At 34.4% G+C, this 21656-nt stretch overlaps 1 protein-coding gene across 1 annotated transcript in view; it reads right to left on the bottom strand.

Annotated features, from left to right (window-relative positions):
- Positions 1-2321: 2321 nt before the first annotated feature.
- Positions 2322-21656, bottom strand: part of PDE6C (phosphodiesterase 6C) — a 41431-nt gene continuing 22096 nt past the window's right edge. The window contains exons 14-22 of the mRNA XM_016164247.2: positions 20918-21027; positions 19373-19460; positions 9566-9666; positions 7752-7859; positions 7598-7661; positions 5744-5818; positions 5572-5655; positions 5031-5187; positions 2322-2598 (exon numbers count right to left, since the gene is read on the bottom strand). Coding sequence (XP_016019733.2) covers positions 2540-2598; positions 5031-5187; positions 5572-5655; positions 5744-5818; positions 7598-7661; positions 7752-7859; positions 9566-9666; positions 19373-19460; positions 20918-21027 — 846 coding nt within the window. The 3' untranslated portion in view covers positions 2322-2539. The remainder of the gene's footprint in view (positions 2599-5030; positions 5188-5571; positions 5656-5743; positions 5819-7597; positions 7662-7751; positions 7860-9565; positions 9667-19372; positions 19461-20917; positions 21028-21656) is intronic.

The raw sequence follows: 21656 nt of genomic DNA, 5'->3' as shown, positions 1-21656 counted from the left end.
CTTCGTACAGTGAATAAAAAGGATTCTTGATATCTGAGGAAAAAATGTTTGAATGTTCAGCAACAAAACTGATAATTAGCAATGGAGTATATGTAGCCAAATTTTTATGATAAAATATAGTTTAGCAGTCATCAGAAAATAAATACAAAATTAAATTTTGACTAGGAAGACTACAGATATTCTTTTTAAAATAGATTCATATATTTGGAATTGCAGGTGTGGTTTATGGACATCAAGTTCATATGCTTTATGGACATCAAATTCATTTATAAATTTAGATCATTATGTATAATCACACCTACTTCATTCGTACACAGTGACAGATCATGGGAGTCATAATTTTTAAGAAGTCTTTGAAAAGGCCTCAGTATGTTGAGTTGAAAGATTAAGTCTCCAACAGACCTATTTCAAACCTGGTTATAGTGCAGGTAGTGGGTTCAGTGGTCAACTGATTTGGGATATGAAGTTATGTACTTGTTCTTAAGTAAAGTCCTTATTTTCTGGAGATGCCCCACAATTTGCTTTCTAGTAAATGTGAAGGGGAAGTTGTTTGAGCTGACTGATATTTTGGGGTCAAAAATTACATAAAGGTAAAGAAAGGGATTTTTTATGAAGTTTCTAAAATAATCCTAGAAACGGTTTCAGAATTATTTTAAATAGTAGAAGTAAGGTATACAAATACCACTTACCCAAGACGATGACTTAAATAGGCAACACTCATTGGGTATTATGTTGAGTGAATTTTTTTCTCCCTAAAAAATATTTTGTTAACTTATAGACATTCCTCATTCATACCTGTTTGATGTGTGCAATCTTTTCAAAATACTTTTCATGTTTACCAAGGACTTACCTATACCAGGCATTCTGTAGGTGCCAAGATAGAGCTATGAACAAAACGGACTAAAACAGACAAAATCTTTCATCTCATGGACCTTATAGTCTAAAGTGAGAGCAGCAATCAGGATTCTAAGTACCTAACTTGTAGAAATATAACAAATGATGACATTTCTTGGCTGCTTAAAATTAATAATACTTCCTGTATAACAAAATATTTGAGGTTCATAGGTCATCGTTTAATTCATTGTAATTTAGATATCTTTCGACAAAAAAAAAAAAACAAAACAGTATAATTTTTGTTACTTGGTCTGTTTCCTAATTTGGTCTGCGATTATAGATAAGGAAATGATGAAATCTTAAATTTTTCTGATGTCCAGACACATACCATGTAGCCAGAAGTATTCTGTTGTCTTTAGTTTTTCTTGACAAGTCAACATACAGAATGCCTAGTAGAGCATTCTAGTAATTATTTTTTTAAAAGTAACTTCTGTTGAAGTCCTTTGAAATGGTTTTTGATAGTAAAGTTCTTATATACTCAAGTCACATGCTTCTTAATAATGTATGATGTTAGCTGATTTAACTTGCATTGGGATTATCCAGGTAATGTCTTATAAAGTGATAATTCTTTCACTGAGAATAGTTCTGAATATTAAAAATTTCTTAGTTACACATTAAATAATCGGTTTCAGACTTGTGGATAGGGGTGGGCATAGGATAAGATAAAGATATAGTTTATAAGCTTCTAAAAGTGGTGGTCTTTACCATTCTATTAAGGATAAAAAGTAAAGGAAAGAGATGATAAGCATTTCAGATGGGATAACATTTGACACCCTTTTTCTTTGTTTTCTGTATAGCATTCACATATATTATACATTCCGTACTGTGTTTACTTTTAAGACATGATGATTTTTAGTTCAGGAAGGGACTCGAAGTATAAATCACAATTAATGTTAATGAACTGAGTTGTGTGACACATTGAAGTTCAGTAGACGTATATTGAAAGTCAAATCCCCAGTACCTCAGAATGTGACTGTATTTAGAGATGGGGCATGTAAAGAGTTAAATTAGGTAAAATGAGGACATATGAGTGGCCCTAATTTAATATGTGCCTTTACAAGAAGAGATTAGGACACAGACGCACAGAGGGAAGACCACGTGAAGACATGGGGGGAAGACCGTCATCTGCAAACCGAGGAGAGAGGCCTCACAAGAAACCAGCCCTGCCAACATCTTGATCTTGGACTTCCAGCTTCCAGAAAGTAAGAAAAGAAATTTCTGTTGTTTAAGCCACCCAATCTGTGGTATTTTGTTATGGTAGCCCTAGCAAATGAATATAATTAATAAGAACTTGAGTATATGTGCTGCCAAAGTAAGCACAATAAGAACTTTAAAAAAAATTGGTGACCAGTTTTAGAATTATATATTTTTAATTTAAAATGAATTGGCACCAAAAACACACACACACAACACACCTTTTCACCTTATTTTGCACTTTTGTTGAACTTTATTTTACCCTTGAGGTTTTCAGGTTAGAAATATATTTTTTCTTCATAGTCACAAGAGAGATGTGCCACGACTGAAGCTCCTCTTACTCTGCTGGTTGATGGTTTGCTGAATAAAATTTGCTGCAGTTTTAAAAAATAGTTTCTGTTTTTCTTCAAAAGTGCAAACAATATTTGACATTTATGCCAACTGTATTACATTACAACATTAAACATGTTTTGGACTTTTTGCCACCACCACCTCCTGAATCTTCTGTAGCTAGTAAAAAGGAAAAACGTATTATTGGGAATCAGTAGATGTATAGTATTTTTATTCTAACACTCACATTAGTATCAACCTAATAGCCTAATAGTTTTAACTTACAGCAGATATTAAAGATTTGACCATTTAAAAACTTGAATTCATACTCAGAATCATTCCATTTAAAAAATAGAATCTAATTAATGATTAGCCAGTTACAACATCTGTTTCTCAAAGAGAACCAGTGTACTACACAAGCTGGGAATCTGAGTTGTTGCCTTGTTCCAGGCACAAAGCTTGTTGCTTGGAGATGTAATGTTCCTAGTTCACAGAGACTTCTCTGTAGTAGGAAAAAAATTCAGTAGTAATTTTTTTATGCACATGTAGAAGATCCATGTCCAATACACTGTATACTAAAAGAAAATGTCAGGAGTCACTTAAAGGACCTGATCCTGTTCATAAAATTGAGATAAAGATAAAATTTAATAGTGTTAAGAAATAACCTGCTTTCACTTGCTGGGTAAAATTACCACTTTTGTTATCTTTTTGAAGTGCAAATTAGATTTTGTCTCCTATTTAAATCTCTTTAATGACTTTCCATTACTCTTCTGGAGGACAAATCCTTAGCAAGGCCTTCAAGGCAACACTATCTGGCCGAGCTGCCTACATTACCAGCTTCAGCTGGTACTTTGCCTTCTGGTACTTTGCCTTCTCTCTCTCTCTAGACTCCAGCTACACCACTCTTTAAGTTCTTCAGTTGCACCAAGCTTATTACCTCTTCAAGTCCTGTGTGCATGTTCTGTTCATCCTTCCCAACCTCTTCTCTTTGCTTAGCCAAAGACTACCATGTGTAATGTTTAGCATAATCATCCTTCTTCAGGAAAGCCTTCCCCTATGCCCCATGTATACACCACATGTCTCCTCTATATTATATAGTTAGATAACCAATTATTCATTTATGGTTTAATATACAGCTCCCTGCCAGATGATAAGATCTGTGAAGTAAGAACCCCATCTTCCCCAGGACCTAAAAAAGAAGGCCTTTTACCAAATAAATACCTGATAAGTACGTAAGTGAATGGGTTTCAAGGAGTCAGAAACTTCTATTTTTATTCTGTTAAAAGACATCCTTAACCTTTTAAGCAAAATACTTTCTTTCTCTATGAAGTCTATATGAACACAATAGAACCTTCTAAAAGAAATATATCTTCCATTTTATAAGGCCTTTCCAGAGAGAGATGATTTGTTTGTTAAACTGTAAGAATTACCTACAAAACCTTTTATTTGAGTGCTGAAATCTCAAGACAAAATATGAAGCCATCACATTAGCATTCCACTTTAAAGATGACATTTTGAGACATCTGTTGAACTAGTAGTTGATCCTGAGCACGTTTGCCCCAAGAATACTTGCCAGCAGCGTGCTTTCAGCTACAGTGTTTACCCCCAGATAACTCATACCCCCAAAGTTTGCCAAAAAATATCTTGCTTTTGTTATTTTCTATGGCTCTAGTATATTGATAGTCTTTGGAAACAAATGACATCAATCTATTTATAGCATTCTGTTTTTAGTAGTGGTATTTCTATTTACAATATACAGTAATTCTTGGTCGCTGAAAATGTCAAATCCTAGAAGACGCAGCATTCCTACTTGTGATGTTAACATCATTCTCGAACAGTTGTTAGCCGAAGATTTGTTTGATGAATCTAATTGATCACATTTCTGTTACATTAAGCTTAGAGACAAGTTCCATTTAGAAATAACTCCGAGAACCAGTCAGATTTGCTTCAGTCTCAAAGAGCGTGTTTATATGAAATTAATGCTGGCAGCGAGCTGCACTTTTTTTTTCTAAACAGCAAATAGGTTAAACCGAATAGTGACATTAGAAGTAGAAATATCATCAAGAAAAATGATTGTATGGAGACATTTGAGGTGCAGGCAGATTAGCACACCCATCAAGTCACCTCATTCCTTATTTTACATGTAGGGCTTCCTTAAATTTTCTAGAAAATGTGTAAAATCTTGTCATTATATAGAAAGGAGTATTAAGCTTAGGTTAAGCAGATCACTCAAAGTCTCACAGTTAATGCATATGTTGGAACTAAAATCGCTTTTTCACCTAACTCCAATCTCACCAATTCTATGACTTTCATATTTCTAAAACTTTAGTACTCTGCAGAGGTACCTCAGGAGCTACCTTCTGGAGTGAATGAAGAAGTCTAGCCCCAAACCGTGCTTCAGCCGGACCATTCAATTCCAGGTGGAATTATACATAAGATCTTGTTTCTTGGGGAAAATACCTGAAAACCACTAAGAAGCTTCTTAAAATAACCCAGTGTGTATAGTAAAGCAAGTCCCCTGTTAGTATTTACTTTCTGTGCTTTTGTCATGTGAAGTGAAGCTCTGCCTGATTTCTGGCTACTTACAAGAAGCAAAACAAATTCCACCTAACCTTTTTCGATTGTGTTTCCTTCTTCCTGCTTTTTCACCTCGTCTTCGATTACCTTCATCTTTGCATCATATTCATCAGCAAGGGATTTCCATTCGATTCTGTTATTCTGAAGACCATTCAGCATTGGTGTGACTTCTTTGTGAAATCGCGAAAACTCCTACAGAGAATTTTAAGTCAAAAGCTGCTTAAATTAAATGGTTGCTATTCAGTACTTTCATATGCAGGAAGTTGTAAGGAATCGTTGCAGCTCTCTGAGCTGCGAGGATGAGCTAATTCAGTGCTTTGGAAATGAGGAAAGACAAGTGCTGTCTTCCTTGCCTGCCTAAATCAGTCTATTCAATTTGCTCATGTCTGAGTTGTCTCTCCTTTTATTCCAGCCCTGAATGGAAGATTAGGATAATACCTCAAAGTACTTTGGAGAAATAGGGACACCCCTAATGGCTTTTCATGTAAGTGCCTTTTTTTTATTTTGGTTACAGTTTGAAAGAAAAATTCTCATCCAGATGATTATACATTTTTCTCAAACAATTTGTTTACTTACCTTATATACAAAAGTACAAACAAAATCAATAAATCCAACTTGAAGTTTAGGTAGTTCATCTTTTTTGTTTCTGTCCATCATAGGCTAGAAAGAGAAATAAATCCTTTAAAGATATTTTTCTAAGGCTCAGTGAACAAAATAGACTAGTGCATTTTTATGTCAAGGTCTTTACAATAGGTTGTTGCTGCAACACTGTTCTCTCCAAATCTCCTTGTTCCCAAAATTCACTTGCAACCAGAAGTGCTACCTGCAAATAAGAAAGACTTGGTTCATGAAAGCAACTTATTAATAGAGAATATGCATTTTATTAATATGAGTGACATTCAAGAATAGGGTTTATAGTTAACGTTTGCAGTATTGTCATACCATATGCTCTTTGGTTTTAAAATGATGTCATTTACAGATTCTGTTGAAATGGGAAAAGGGAATTTCTCTTCCTACTTCAGTGTTCCAGACTCATTCTGGGAGTGCCTCCCTCTTATTTGCTATTGCCACCACCTCTCAACAATAAAAAGGGGAGATGGGAAGATGTTTAATTCTATTACATTATACTTCAAGCTCTAAAGCCTCCCGAGTCCTCCCCTTATCCTGCTTATTTATTAGCATCTAACATAAATCTGCATGTGTGCATGTACACAGACACTAGAACATGGCTTTACTTGATTACAGTGTGCAAATATTTGAGGATGAACTTATATAGTTTTAAAAAAACAACATCAAGTTTATTGAACACCTACTAGCTGACTTACATAGGCATGAGCCAGGCTTGCCAAGAGGAATTAGATATGACATTTTTGGCTGACCTCTCTTGGCAGCCAGCTCTCCCTTCTGAGAGTTTATCTTGGTGTTAACTGTTCTTGGCAGCATGCTCTTTCTTTGTGTGTGTGTGTGGAGGGGGGGGGTGGAGATAATGGACTTGACTTATTTAAAAAAAAAAAAAAAGGTTGAAAATCTCCAGCAACAGTGAGTTCAGAAGGTGTTTAAGCAGTAGAATGGCTGAACAGAGCTCTGTTTATAAACAGTCCCAACAGCGGTGCAGAAGAAGGTTAGGGAGTTGATGATGAGAAAGGATCACTTGGGAGGGTAAGTTGAACGGAGGTTGTAGCAAGGCTGATAGGCAGGAAAGATTCTGACACAGGGAAGATGGACTCAAGCAAGACCCTACGTTTCTGGGTTGAGTGATTGTATGGATGAAGAATAGAGGAGGAAAAGCAGGCATCTCAGGGTGGAAAGAGCACAAGTATTTGGTTTTGGACTTGATGGTTCTAATTATTCTATCTTTACAAACATAATCCACATTTATAGTTGAACCCAGTGAATTGTGGCCTCTCTTCTGCTTAGGGTTTTTCCTAGTAGTTACTGAGGGGAAAAGAAGCTTCTTTTGTCCAATTAACTTGTAAGAAATCCAGTGGTAAACCAGTGGCTCCCCACTCTCACTACTCAAGGTTGGGGAGAACTTCTGTAGAAGGCACCGATAAACATGAACTCACAGTGCCTTCTAATAATTGATAGCACATTGAAGAAAAGATGGTAGGAGCCACCCTTGGTAGAGGAAAGCACTAATGATTCATCTTTGTCTCCATTGAAAAAATAAAATCAGACGATCCCTGAATAATTGTATATAAACTCTTTACGGCCTATTCAGTAATAAGGAATTCTTTCAAGAAAGCATCTTCTTTCCAGTATTCCCACTATTTGTCTTGTTCTGGGCCTGATCAAAAAGACCTATTGTCTTACTGACACATGTGAGCTCTTGAAAGCTATTTGCCATTCTTTATTAACAGAAACCCAACAGGGAACATTTTACCTTTGCTTTAACTTCTTAAGTTCTTTTTCTTCTTTTTAAATTATAAACTAATTGAGAGGACAAGTTTAGGATAATGAAAGATAATTTCTTATAAAAGTAAATAGTCATATAATCGATAGCTATAATAAAATTCTGAGGTTGCCAGGTATCATCATGCTCACTTTTACATGGGACCTACACAGTGCCCGAGAGTGTGATAGAAAACATGACTGTGCTTGCCTGACTTTGTACCTCCCAGGGCTTGGTTATAGCTGACAGATCACATGCAGTCATCATCATTGCCCTTTGGAAAAAAAATAAAAATTGTTAAAATAGAAAAAAATACAAAATAAGTTATTTTTTACAAAAGAGGAATAAAATTCCGACTACTCACATGATAATCTCTTTTTTGGTCGGATCAATGGTTACATATTTGATGGCCTCTTCTTCAGTTTCCATTTTTTCACAGGCATCAACAATTTTTTGAAACATGGTTCTCTTCCTAAAAAGGATAACAACTATGCAATAATTTTAGCACATAAGACCAGAGATAAAAAGGTTTCTTTCATATGTGTTTTTGGTTTCACGTTCCCACTTTGCATCACATGTCCACATAATGTATTTAAGGGACTAGGGGATAGGAGAACAGGGAATGGTCATGTAATCTTAGCATAGCAAGAGTTTCAGACAGAAAAAGCATAAGCCATAAAGGGAAAAAAACTTGATAAGTTTGAAGACATTAAAGCTAAAAGTTACATGTGAAAGAAGAGATCTTAACATAAAGGCCACAAGCTGTGATGAGATATTATAAAGCATAAAACCAACAAAAAAAAATTGGAACCTAAAATACATGAAAAGATTTCCAAGCCCACTGATAAACAAGAAAACACAAATTCGAACAATAAGATACCATCTCACACTCAGGTAAACAAAATAAACAAATAGATTTAAATGTGTCCAGATCAGGAGCAATCCAGATAGGGGATAACGGGAGCTCTTGTACACTACTGGTGGGAGTTTAAATTGCCACAATGACTCAGGGGTGTAAAATTGAAAATATGCAAAATTTCAATGTGGTATAAAATCGAAAATATGCCATCCCTACAGCAATCCCATTTCTAGGTATGTACTTCAGAGAAACTCATATATATAAAAAGATAAATGATCTAGTATTATAGGCAGTGATGAAAAATTAGAAATAATCTGAATAAAAGAACAGCTAAATTAATTATGTATATTCATGTAGATGAATATACACTTGAAATGAATATCCTGGATCTCCAATTACCGCCAAGGTAAATCTTTTTTAAAAAGTATGCGAAAAAAGTGAGTTGCAGAGAGGCATGTAAAGTATGATACCATTTATGGAAAATTTTAAGATACACTTCAAAATACCATATTAAAACATGTATGGAAAGGGCAAATACACATCCACATCAGTATGGTGATATCTGTGAGGCACAGGGCAGGGGTTTTTTATGGTGGAGTAGGAGTGGGATGCCTTACTTTCATCATTTTTTTCTCCTTAAAAAAAAAAAGACCTAAGACAGTTGTGGCAAAATCTTAACATTTGTTGAATTTGGGTTATGGATATGTAGGTATCAATTATATTATTCTAAGTATGTGTCTCATGTTTGAACTATTTAATAATTAAATTTTTAATTAAGAAGGATAAGTCATCCAAGTCATTAAATATTTGGATCCTATAACTGGTTCATTTTGTTTTAATTCATTTTCATCAAGCAATTTTATGGTGTGTCTAGTCTCCTTGGTAACTATTATTATAAATAGGCTGGCACACTGCTGTATATAACTCAGAATTCCGTGAGTTTGATTAATAGGTATCAGTATCATCAAGATCTTTGTCTCCCTCTGACAGAATCAAATGCCGGACTCTAGACCATGGTGAATCCACCAGGACACAACTCTACCTTGTAAGGTTTTGTGGGATTACTCTTCTGACAATGCCCCAATTTTGCTGAATATTCTTCAATTCAAACTTCTTCAGATAACAAACTACTTAGTATTATGGGCTTAGATTTTTAAAACATTTCTAGATGTCTAGTGTATTCACTGTCAGGCATCTTGAAGAATATTCTATTGATAATCCAAAAGGAAAATGAATAAATGTGTATGTGAATAATTGCCTTTCAACTTCAATGCAATAGATCATTTATGGAAGGCAGTATAAGGAAGTTCAGTACTTACTTGAAATATAAAGCCAGGTCAGTTGCTATTATTGCAACTTCAAACAAATGAATAACTGTTTCAAACTGGCGTTTATTAAGGTTCTGGAAGATGTTTAAACTCTGTAAGATGAAAATTCACAATAAAGTGCAATCATTAATTTGCCTTTGATTCAACAAACAAACCAAACTATACTTCACAAAACTTAAGATTATTCTCTTATAGAAAGAAGAAACACTGGGTCTTTCACTGTTTTTGCTTTTAATTTTTATCTCTTGAATTAAGAAACCTCTCTACTTTGAATAAGATTTTAATTTAAGCTATAGGAATAGATATTAGCAAATGGTTATGTAATCAATGTATGAGATTTCGGAATAAGTGTTTTCTTCTAGGACCATTTAAAAATAATAATATATTTAAAAATTGCTTATATTGAAGAGCTTTAACAAAGAAGATCTGGTAGATATCCAGTTGTTAGATGTGTTGAATCATCCACCAGGTAATTTCAGAGTGATCATAGAAACTATTGGAAAACTTAAAAACTGCAAATTACGCTAGCACTCATGTATGTAGAAAAAATAATGAAATCCTCCCAAGTTGTTCTTAAAATATTTTTTTGCAGTTATGTTTGAAGAAGACTTAACTAATAACCTCTTCACATATGGATCGTATTCATTTCTTAGTGTTCCGAAAAAACTAGAGTGTAAAACAAGTTGGTCTAAATAAACCATTTAAGGCATGGAGGCCAAAGGACGGATGTATAATGGTTTTGCCAAATGAAGTTGATAGTTATGAAATACAGAAAAATTCCACTAGAAAAAAAGAAGAAATAGGCTATTAACTTATATAGAGTTAGGAGTAGCATAATGTAGAAAAGAATACTGAACTAAGCACCAAATAATAACAGCAAACACTCACATGATGCTTACGACTTACCAGGCACTGTTCTAAGTGCTTTATGAGTATTCTTAATCTCACAATAAACCACAGCACAGAGAGGTTAAATTCCTTGCTCAGGATTAAACAGTGAGTATACGGCAGCACTGGTATCTAAACCAATGACACCACACTGCCTTTCAACAAGGACTCCAGGTTCAGTTCCCAGATTCACCACTTGGTAGTTGTATAATCCTGGACATGTCACTTAACATCTGTATTTGCTCTCACGAATGGGAATAATAACAGCTACTCTGCCTAACTGCCTAGCACTTAGTCCATGGTTAATAAATCTTCATGGAATGTTGACTCAAATGCAAATATAACAAATGCATTTTAAAACTAGAAATTGCTACAACGGCTGTATCCTTGTTTTATATAAAGTTTCGAAGCTAGCTCCAGGCTAAAATAGAATTGCAAACCCAAGACCAAATATGGCTCTCTGTCATTCCAGGAGATTGAAATATTAGAAAGCAAGACATGGACAAGAACTCAAGTTTTAAGTACGTACTATACTTAAACCTTCACTTGTCATATTTTTATAACAACTTACAAGACAAGAAAAAGGGTATTTTACATAGCGGATATAAGTCATAGAAAAGGAAGCTGTGATTTTTTTTTTTTATTAATGAGTTCATAATAGCAACTATAGTTAGTCTCTTTAAATTGATAGAATAAACAAATGGCTGTTGAACACTCCAAAGTACAGTAAATGAAAATAAAGTTTGTCTAAACCAAAATCAGCTTCGGGAAGACAGTTCACAACAACCCCTTGGACACATCAATCCATACTCTCTGGACCGAATCTTCTGGATACAGGCTATTTTCAAACTGGTCTGGATTAGCCAGGATGAAAAAAACAGGAAGTGGGGCATTTGTCATTTTAATCCCACTTAACCTGTCCCTGATTTTGTTACCATGGTGGCCTGCCTTTGGTCTGGCGGTGACTCAATGGCATGTTTACATCAGTGAGTCACTGTCTTTGTTTGTTGATGTACATTTTTATGTTCTGAAAGTAATGTATATTATGTGATTCTGACATATACTTTGCAGATCCAATGACATTTAAAGTCATCCTTGATTGCTCTACTAGGAGGGAAAATGAGGGGCATGTGTGGAAATGCCTTAAGCCTGTAGACAAATTAATGTTAACACATGAAGTCATTTTAATACTTACTGTATACTGAAAATTTGCTAAGAGAGTGGATCTCAGGAGTTCTCACCACATACACACAAAAAGGTAAATGTGTAGAGATGGATATGTTCATTAGCTTGACTAGTAATTTTATTATGTTTATCAAAACATCATTTTGTACACCTTAAATATATGTAATTTTAAAAAATATAATTAAACAAAAAGCTATATAAAAAAGAGTAAAATAAAACCATTACAGAATGGGGTGGGTGAGAAGCAAAACAGGCTGTTGAATTTAAATAAATAACCCCATAGAATAGAACTTCCTTTCTCTACCTCTTAAGTGTCAGATTGTACAGAGTATATAATCTTTAACCATTAACCAAATAAATCAATATTTATTTTTTATGCACCAATTATTTTAATGTATGTTTCTTATATTTGTGAACCTAGATACCTGTTGCTATTAGCTAAGTATACATATGTGTGAGAGAAAAAGCTACATATAAAGAGACATATAAAAATAAAAATAACTAACCCTGTTGTACTCCATTTAAGTTAAAATTTAAATCAAAATTAAAAAAAAAACAGCTGTATTAAAGTGACAGATTGTCAAAAGATTTTTAATTTACAAAGTAATCAATATTGGATTTTTTAAAATGACGTACTTTTAAAAGTGGTATAATTAAGGAGAAAGGGTTTGCATTCAACGTTTCAGTACTACTTTTTTATACATAACACAATATACCTGAATTTCACTCTCAGCTTTTTTTCTCACTAATTTTCACTTTCATATAAAAACATGTACAAGTCTATTAATTTAAAAACCTTTTCTTAACTCTATATTTTTTTATCCCCTTCCTTTTACAGCTGACATTCTTAAAAGAAGAGTTTGTAAGTGGTTTCTTTTAAAGCTATGGATATAGGTTCATATAAAAGATCCTGCTTCTGTTTTTTTTTTGTTTGTTTGTTTTACCTATTGCACAGTTTTTAATTAGAATTTAAGCCAGTAGGGGCCACTGTACATCTTTCAATATGGTGAGGTGGAGCACCTTTTATTATTATTTTAAAATTTTTAAAAATTTTTATTTTTTATTATAGTGACCTTATTAATGAAATCCAGTAAGATTCAAGTGTACAATTCAACAGTAAGTCGTATATATTTTTCATTGTATGTTTACCATCCATAAACTGCTTCTGTTTTTTGCATTAGGTGCTGGAAAGCTCTTGACCAAATCGTGGCCCATTCTAATAAATATTTATACTTCACTGTGTACATTTTGTGCCTTTACATACATTAAAAAATTTTTTTCTACTAGCCCTTATTTTCTTTTTCTTTAGTGTTAAATGTATTTTTTGAAGCTCCACTAAACATTTTGGGGAAAATTCAGGAGTAAACACCTATACACACATGCAATTGCTTTTTAAATAATGGAAGACAAAGCCAGTGATCCTTTAATTAGAGCAAAGGGTCTCAGTATATGGACAGCACACAGCAGTAAGGATATCTCTCAAAGGCCTAGTTTGACACTACAGAACAGCAGGAGAGAAGAAGTTGATGGAAAAACTATGCCGGTATTGACTCCAACTACTTAGTCTCTTAGGACAAAAAGTTAGCCATAAGTAACAAGAGTGAAGGGAGAAGGCAGACTTCAGTGGCTACATCATAACACAGAAAGCCTGTGACTTGTGGGCTTTGTTCAATATGAGCCTCAGCCAAAATCAAAGAAGTGTGTTCCCCAGACAAAGGAAATAGAATTGATGAGACAGTGTTTGAGACAATAAATCAGGAGCTGAAGATTTCCTCAGCTCATCCTTGCCCTTCCTTTAACAGAATCCTTCAACAGATAGCTGGTTCCATTAAGGGATGAGTAATTTTCAAAAAGAAACAGCATAAAACCTCTGCATAAAGACCACAAGAATGAAACAGAATCTATCAACTCAACGCAACTCCAACCAAAATGCCAACAGGTTTGTGTATGTCTGTGCTTTTGTAAATTGACAAACTGATTTTAAAATTCATATGAAAGTGCAAAGGGTTAATAAAAGCCAAGGCAATCTTGAAGGACAACAAAGCTGGAGAATTTAGACTTTAAGAAATCAAAACTTATTATAAAGTTATAGTAAATAAGATAACATGGTATTGACAAAGGAGAAACAAACTGGCCAGTGGAATAGAATAGAGAGTGCAGAAACAGTCACACCTATACAGTTACCTGATTTGTGACAAAAGTGTCACTTAAGTGTAGTGGGAAAAGGGTGACCTTTTCAGTAAATGGTGCTGGGTCAACTGGATTTCCACATGGAAGTAAAAATGTACTCTTTACCTCACATCATTTATATTAATTTATAAAAGGATTGTAGATCTAAATGAGACAAGTAGAATAATATCACTTTTAGAGAAAAATATTTCCATGGTCTTGAGTAGGCAAAAACTCTTTTAAGAGGGTAAAAAAGAACCAATCTTTTTTAAAAATGATCAAATTGGACTATATTAAAATTCAGACTGGTCATTGAAATCCACCATTCAGAGAGTAAAAAGGCAATTCACAGAGAGGGAGAAGATATTTGCAATACACATATCCAACGAAAGACATGTAAATCAGAATATATAAAGAATTCCTATAAATCAAATTGAAAGCAAAGTTGAGCAACCACAAAATGAGCATTTCAAAAGGCCAATAAACATGAAAATGTAATTCATAGATATTAATGTTATTTAATTTGATGTAAATTAAATTTAATGCAATATCACTGCATCCCCACCAGAATGACTAAAATGAGAAAGATGGAAAGTACCAAGTATTGGAGAGATGTACAACAACTAGAACGAACTGTTGATAGGAATGTACATGAGTCGAACCATTTTGGAAAACTGTCAGTATCTGCTAAAGCTGAACATCTGCACACCCTCTGGTCAAACGATTCTATTCCTGGGCATATACCAAACAATATGCACATGTGTTCTTGAAAAGACATGTACTAGATAGTCATAGAAGCACTGTACGCAATAGTTCTAAATCAGAAGTAATGTAAATAGTTTATTCACACACACACACGCACACACACACACCAGACTTCAAGAAAAAAAAAAAAACAAAAAAAGGAAGACAAAAGGCAGATGAAAAATATATCAAAGAAAATAACTTATGAAACATGAAAAATTCACACCAATAATTCTTCTTAGTCTCGAAAATACCAAGAATTCAAAGAGGATGTTGTATGACAACAACAGTAAAATAAAAAATGAACTAGCAAAGCTCAGTAGTAGAATGAAAAAAAATAGGACTGAGAATAAAAGCATTATAGTTGATGAAATCCACATTAAACACTATTCGACTGAGTAAACAACTGAAACGGCAGCATAAGACACACAGTACATAGGATTGAAGAAATTAAAACAATGGAAAAGAATAAATATATAAAAATCGCTATAAATATAATATATATGAATGGTAAAGGAGACTTGACATATAAATAATTGGTATTCCCAGGGTATTAGAAGAATGTTCAAAGACACAATGAAAAAAACTTTTCTGAAATTAAAAAAAATATCTTTAGATGATATATATAACACATAGTTAAGAAAAAACCCAATGCAGAATGAAAAATATCAAGACATTCATGTAAAGTTACTAAAATATGAAAAATAAAGAGTCATTGACGATCTATGCAGAAAAAGCAATTCACATACTAGGGAGAAAATCAGACTGGCCATATGTACCTTTGCAAGGCAATACTTTAATGCCAAAAGTTGTTCGAGCAAGGCCCTCTACTTTCTAAGAAAAGAAAGTGTGACCCAAGACCTTTACATATTGCCAAACTGCCCTCCAAAAACAAATGTTACAAGCAATAGTCTTAAGCATGTACTTGATTAGCATCTCTTGGAAAAACTACCAGATGACAAAAATCTAACCAATCAAGTATGTGAGTCAAAGTGCAATACATGAGAGTAGAAGAGCCACAGTAAGACAACAGATAGTAAGTACTGGGCCGAGTGAAAAGTAGAATTAGTAATGAACGGTTGTGGAAATTATAGAGCAAGATGTGAATTTTAGATATACTGATAGTGGTAAAATAAATACTAATGATAATAAATACCTTATGAACAGAGATGGAGACATGGGAAGAAGTAAAAGTATATAGTTTCTTGATACATAACAGGAAGTTAACAGCTAGTGTAAAGTTAACACATATAGTTTAAAATATCAAACATCTAAATGCTCAGCTATAGTTTTTCATAATTTCCCATAATCATTTGTTATTCATTTTAGAGAGCTCTTCAAGAACTAATAAAGACAGTTATCTGATTTCTGCAATTCCTTCTGTTTCCAAAATGTTTCTATTAAATTCAAGTGAAATTATATATATTTTATTTAAGACAAATGGAATGCTACTCAGTGACAGAAAGAAACGAATCCCTGATATATACAACATAGACAAATATCAAAATTATTATAATGCATGAAAGAAGCTAGCACAAGAGTACTTATTGTATGATTACACTTATATAAAATCTAAAAAATTCAAGCTAATCTATAGTGACTAACAGCACTTCAATGGCTGCTTAGGGCTGGGAGTGGAAAGAGCTATGGACCGCAGAGGGGCATAGGCAACCATCATGACAGAAATGTTCTGTATCTTGATTGTGGTGGTGGTTTCCCAGGTGTATAAAACTGTAAAAACTTACAAAATCGTACACATTAAAGGGATGTAGTTTATTGTACACATATTATACTTCAACGAAGATAATTAAAAAACATAACTCTGACTTTAAAAAATAACTTCAATAATATATTCCCATTTTTCTAAAATTGTCTCTCTCTCTCCTGCCTGTATATATTCATAGGGTGGCTGCAATGAAGTTCATCAAATGTTAATGTGATACCCATTTCTAAGTAATAAGATTTGAAGTGATTTTTTTTTTAATATTTGTCTTTGAAATTTTTGCTATTGCTTGAGTTCTTATAGTGGGTACGTATAATTTTTACAATTTTTAAATCAATTAAAAATATGTAAGCATGTAATATTTCATTCATTTTCTTGAGAATTGTGCTGAAAACATGATGTACTGACAAGTGCGGCAGAACAAGAGAGGAGGTCTAACCCCCTGCCCCACTCCAGCTGGGACCCGCTTGCTCACAAAAAGAGTCTCTTTTCGCTCTCCCCATACTATTAAAGTGGCAATAAAAACATAAATTCTGTGTAGTACATCAAAATAAGTAGAAGCGGCTTTAATTCATTCTGATGAGGGATCCCAGCTGAGCGAGGTGAGGCCACAGAAGGTACAGGCAGTTCTAGTGTTTGAGGTGATACCTGCAACACCCATCAGAGAAGACTGCCAACATGTTCATAGCTCGCTGGTGACCATACGCAAAATATTTAATTTCTTCTTCATGCCTTTTTTGTATAGGGTGGAGTTGACACGAAAAACACAAATGGAATTATCATACACTTTATGGAAGCGTTTTGAATAATAAAGAGGTTCTGTTGTTTACGCTGAGCAATTTATTTTGTCATTTCTACATTATAGTATTAAAATGTATACTCTCACAAATTTGACTAACAAGTTTTTTTCCAATCGTTCACTCAGGTTAAAGAGTGGATTTACATCTGATTAGAATACAGATGGTTCTAGTCCTCAAAGCAGTGAATCCCACTCTGCTGGAACATAAGGACACATTAGGTCAAAGCCTTATAATATGCAAAACAAAATGTCCGAGTCATGCCCACAAATTGCCAAAATTGCTGGATAAATTCTAAAGATTTCCCTTATTTAAAAAAAGTTAAAGGTTTTTAATGTAAACATTTTCTGTCTACAAAAAAAGTAAAAAACAAAACAAAGCAAACAAACAAACAAAAAAAAACCCCAAAAACTGCATGGTCTCTCAAATATATAAAAAGAACATCCGATGGCTAAAAATTTCATTTTTTTCAGCATTCCACTTCCCTGCTTTTAAAAAGCTCTGTGATTGCATTGCCTAGCTACAATATTTACAGTCTCTAAAAGTCTGCAATTAGCAGGTTGAATAGCATTGTAGACCAGGTCCTTACCAAGGTGGTAAAGATTACCGAGATGCACTATTCCTTTTTAGGAAGAATAATAATCCTTTATATAGCTACCCAAACCAGTTCAGACTGCAGAGTATATAACATTTAAAAAATTAAGGTGAAAATCCACAGCTCTCATTATAAACTCTCAAATCCCAGAAGGGAAAAACATACAGAAGATGAGGAGCCTTCCAGTGTTAAGCATTTAAATATTTGGCTGCAGTTTTTAAACATATTCTCCGTTAGCAAGTTTCAATAATAAGTTATATTTGACACAATCTGCCTGTGGCATCACATAATCAGTGGGATGTATAGAAATTCTGACTCAAAAATATAAGATTGTGCCAACCTGTAAAACAAAGACTCATAACAAATTGAGTAATAACAACTCTTTTTAAATTACTTTCACTTCTACTCCTTTCTGTTCTTGCAAACAGATATTATCGTCATATTTATGGCATAAATCCCACTGCAGGAAGAGGTTCTGGCTGTACATCAGAATGATTAAAGTTCTTACTGAAAATACAGATTCCTGGGCCCTGACCCCAGATAGTGTGGTCAGTAAGTATGAGAAGAAGCTCAGGATCTGTTTATAAAAGCCTGCCTGCCCCTGCCCTGTTAAATCAATAACTGACACAGTTGGTCCGGGTGCTGCATCAATCACCGACCATTAAAAACACTCTAGTCATTTATTTTTTTTCCATTTTTCTGCCTGGTTGCTCTGTCTTAAAAGTTTTCCCACTTGGCTTTTCATTACCTCAAAGAATGTAGTTTTATCTCTAAATATGGACACATTTCTGTGTATTCCTTCTCCTGAGCCTGTAATACAAGATTATTATTGAAACAGAAAAGTCTACTCTCGAGAGGTCTTATTCATCCTAATGAGTATGTGTGATTCTAAACAAGTTCTCTGTTGTGACAAAACAGTGTTCCCCTCCGCTAATAAATGACTCATTTTAATTGTTTTGGTTTGGAACTTTCTCAAGAGATTTTTTTTTTAAGTATAATTAGATTACATCCACAACTTTTCCGAGGCCTATATACCCCTTAAATAAAATTGATAAAGAGGAGAAAAATGACTACTTTCCATGGAATGTTAGTAGCACATGGTATGTACAAGTCAAAGTGAATTCAAGATCAAGCTCAAAGCCACTTCCTGTGTACAGCCATCCCTGAATCTGTCCCTCTTCTTCTCAATGTCCTGCCCACTCCTGATTATGACATCTCCCTCTGGATCTCTCAGTACTTCTCTGATGGCTGTTGTCTGATTTTTGTCTTACACCCCGATTTCATGCCTGCATCTACTACCAAGGCTTGACTTTCTCAAAGGTACAGACATTGCCCTCCAGCAAGTGATCATAAATGAATAAGAAAATCAGTGTCTGGGTAGCCATTTCTTCTCTTTACATTTATATAGACTTTAGGATGCACAGGGCCTTCTCACATCCACTATAAGCTTTTTCTTCTTTCTTCACAGACCCACAGAGATTCTGTGACTTTCTATGGTTCTTTTCTCCTTTATCTTAGCTACTTCCAACTTGGTTGTTCAGAAACTGTTGCACTTAAAGCAATTTCTGTCAATTGACTTTAATAAAAGTATATGCTGTCAGCCTCCATAACTCAAGGCCATCCTCTTTCCAGGCATTTTCTGTGGGTTAGTGTTTTGATCCAGAGCTGTGAGCTGCCCTAGATAGAGGCTCACATACCTCATCCTGCAGTAGAGTCTTACTATACTCCAGATGGTGCCTCTCCAAAATCGAAGATCCATGAAGCCTTGCTAATGGAGATGTGGATCTAGGAGGAAAAGGATGTGCCATAATTTTAAAGATTCTACTTAAATCCATATAATATAGAATCTTTACTATCTGAGGAATTTTTTCATTTCTTTCCTCTCCTTCTCCCGTAATGCTTGTGAAATGGTTGAAAGTAACATATTGGAAAAGATTTTTTAGATTTAGAAGATGAGAAAATGCTCTTTCAATAAATCTTTTAAAAAAAAATCTCCTGATTTTGTTGAATGACTAAAATGATCAAATTGTTTAAACTAGGAAGTTTGGTTCATCCCCTGCACGTAAAATCATAAAGTTCCCTGGAGCTCATCGTGCTAGACTATGACCTACAGAACATGGAGCAAACTCATTGAAGCCACACATTATTTGCATAGAAAGTGTTCATTAAGAATTTCTAAGAATCAAAATGAAAATTACTGTAAAGTATCATTTCTTTTCTCCTCCAAGACAGTGAGATAAATTTAAACTTAAATTTCCTATTTATTAACGGTTAGGTCACAGATTTGTGTAAGTGGGGACCTCAGTCTTTGGTACCCTGCATTTCTTCAATTCTTCCTGTTTGAGAAAGGAAAGTGACATCAAATAAAAAGGTGAGAAGAAGAAAAGATGCAGAGAGGCTGAGGCCAAAGGTCTACATAGATAATGTGGAGGCTCCATTATGGAAACATGGAATATATAATTTAAAAAAAAAAAGAAGAAATAAGAAATATCGATGTCAGTTTTGTAGAGAAGTTTTATTTTATTTTAGAAAGAGCATTACTTTAGAGTGGGGAGCCATCACAAACAGGTCACTAACAGGTCTGGTAAACCAGATACTCTACTTAGGGAACCATGTCTGATCTATGTTGTAATTGATCATAATTTTAACATGTATTCCAAAACCTAATCTCTGTCGGCACCAGAGATTTAAAAAAAAAAATGAATAAAGTTCAATTCCAGTTGAAAAGAGTGGTATCTTTAATTCCTTTGGGTTTAAAAACACTAGTAAGAAATGTTACTGGAGAGCTAGATATTCACCCAGTTTCAAAGTAACACCTCATAGATTAGTTATTAACACAAAGGAGAAAATGTACCTTTGCATAAAGAGATCAGCTAGACATTAGTCACAAATAGTTTGATTTAACCTCATAGATGATGGGACAAATTGATATTGTGAGCCTCCTGACGCAATGCACTGAGGACACAACATCCTCTATGTAGAATTTCTGCCCCAAATGTTTCCCTTGAATCTAGCAATTTGGAAACAATCGGACAAATCCAAATTGAATCATATTTTGCAAAACTGGCCTAGACTCTTCAAAAACATCAATATCTTGAAAGACACAAAAATGTTGAGGAATGATTCCAGATTAAAGGAGATTAAAGATATTGACAACTAAACCTGCCCACAAGGTGCTTTTCATTCATTCTCCCCTTAGACACCGTCAGACATCATCGGCACTTGTCCACCTTGTCACTTACTTCATCTGATACAAATTATTGGTGCCTCTGTGGTCAATGTCATGGCAGAAAGCAGCAGCGAGCATGGCAAAGGCTTCAAGATCCGTATAGTATTTCTTTAGTCTTCCCGTCTAAAAATTACATATGTATTTACTTGAATCAATACACCTGTACAGTGCATGCAGTGAGTCCTGCCTGCAATGGAGAAGGAGACCTGCTGTGTTTTTAGAGCAAGTTGGTTTTATTTCTTGTTTAGTATTGTAACTCATTCTGGGCAATTACAAAACTCAGCAGGATGAAAGAGTAGTTGAGGAGATGAGTTAAAAAGGAGAAGGGATTAATAAGTACAAGTTGCCAGTTATAAAAACAGTCATGGGGATATAATGTACAGTGTAGGGAATATAGTCAGCAACATTGTAATAACTATGTACTGAGTCAGATGGGTACTAGATTTATGGAATGATCACTTGGGAAGTTATATAATTGTGTAATCATGTTGTTCACTTGAAACTAATAGCATATTGTATGTCAACTGTAACTGAAAAGAAAAATACAAACCAGCAGGTAACTGAAATTTCCTTTAAGGAGGTAACTACATGATTGTCAGAGTGATAATCCAGCCAAGTGCCCAGGGACACCCGCATGCCTGGCATCCTCTACAGGGGAGTTAGGGTTTATGAGATTATGTCCATGAATTCCAAAATTACTGACCTAAACTGATGAACTGTCTCCAGTTCTCGCCATGTTCAAAGGGGGGAAA

This window comes from Rousettus aegyptiacus, unplaced genomic scaffold, assembly GCF_014176215.1.
Source record: "Rousettus aegyptiacus isolate mRouAeg1 unplaced genomic scaffold, mRouAeg1.p scaffold_m13_p_6, whole genome shotgun sequence".
Taxonomy (NCBI): Eukaryota; Metazoa; Chordata; class Mammalia; order Chiroptera; family Pteropodidae; genus Rousettus; species Rousettus aegyptiacus.
Note: the sequence above shows the minus strand (reverse complement) of the source record. Positions and strands in the feature narration are given on the sequence as shown.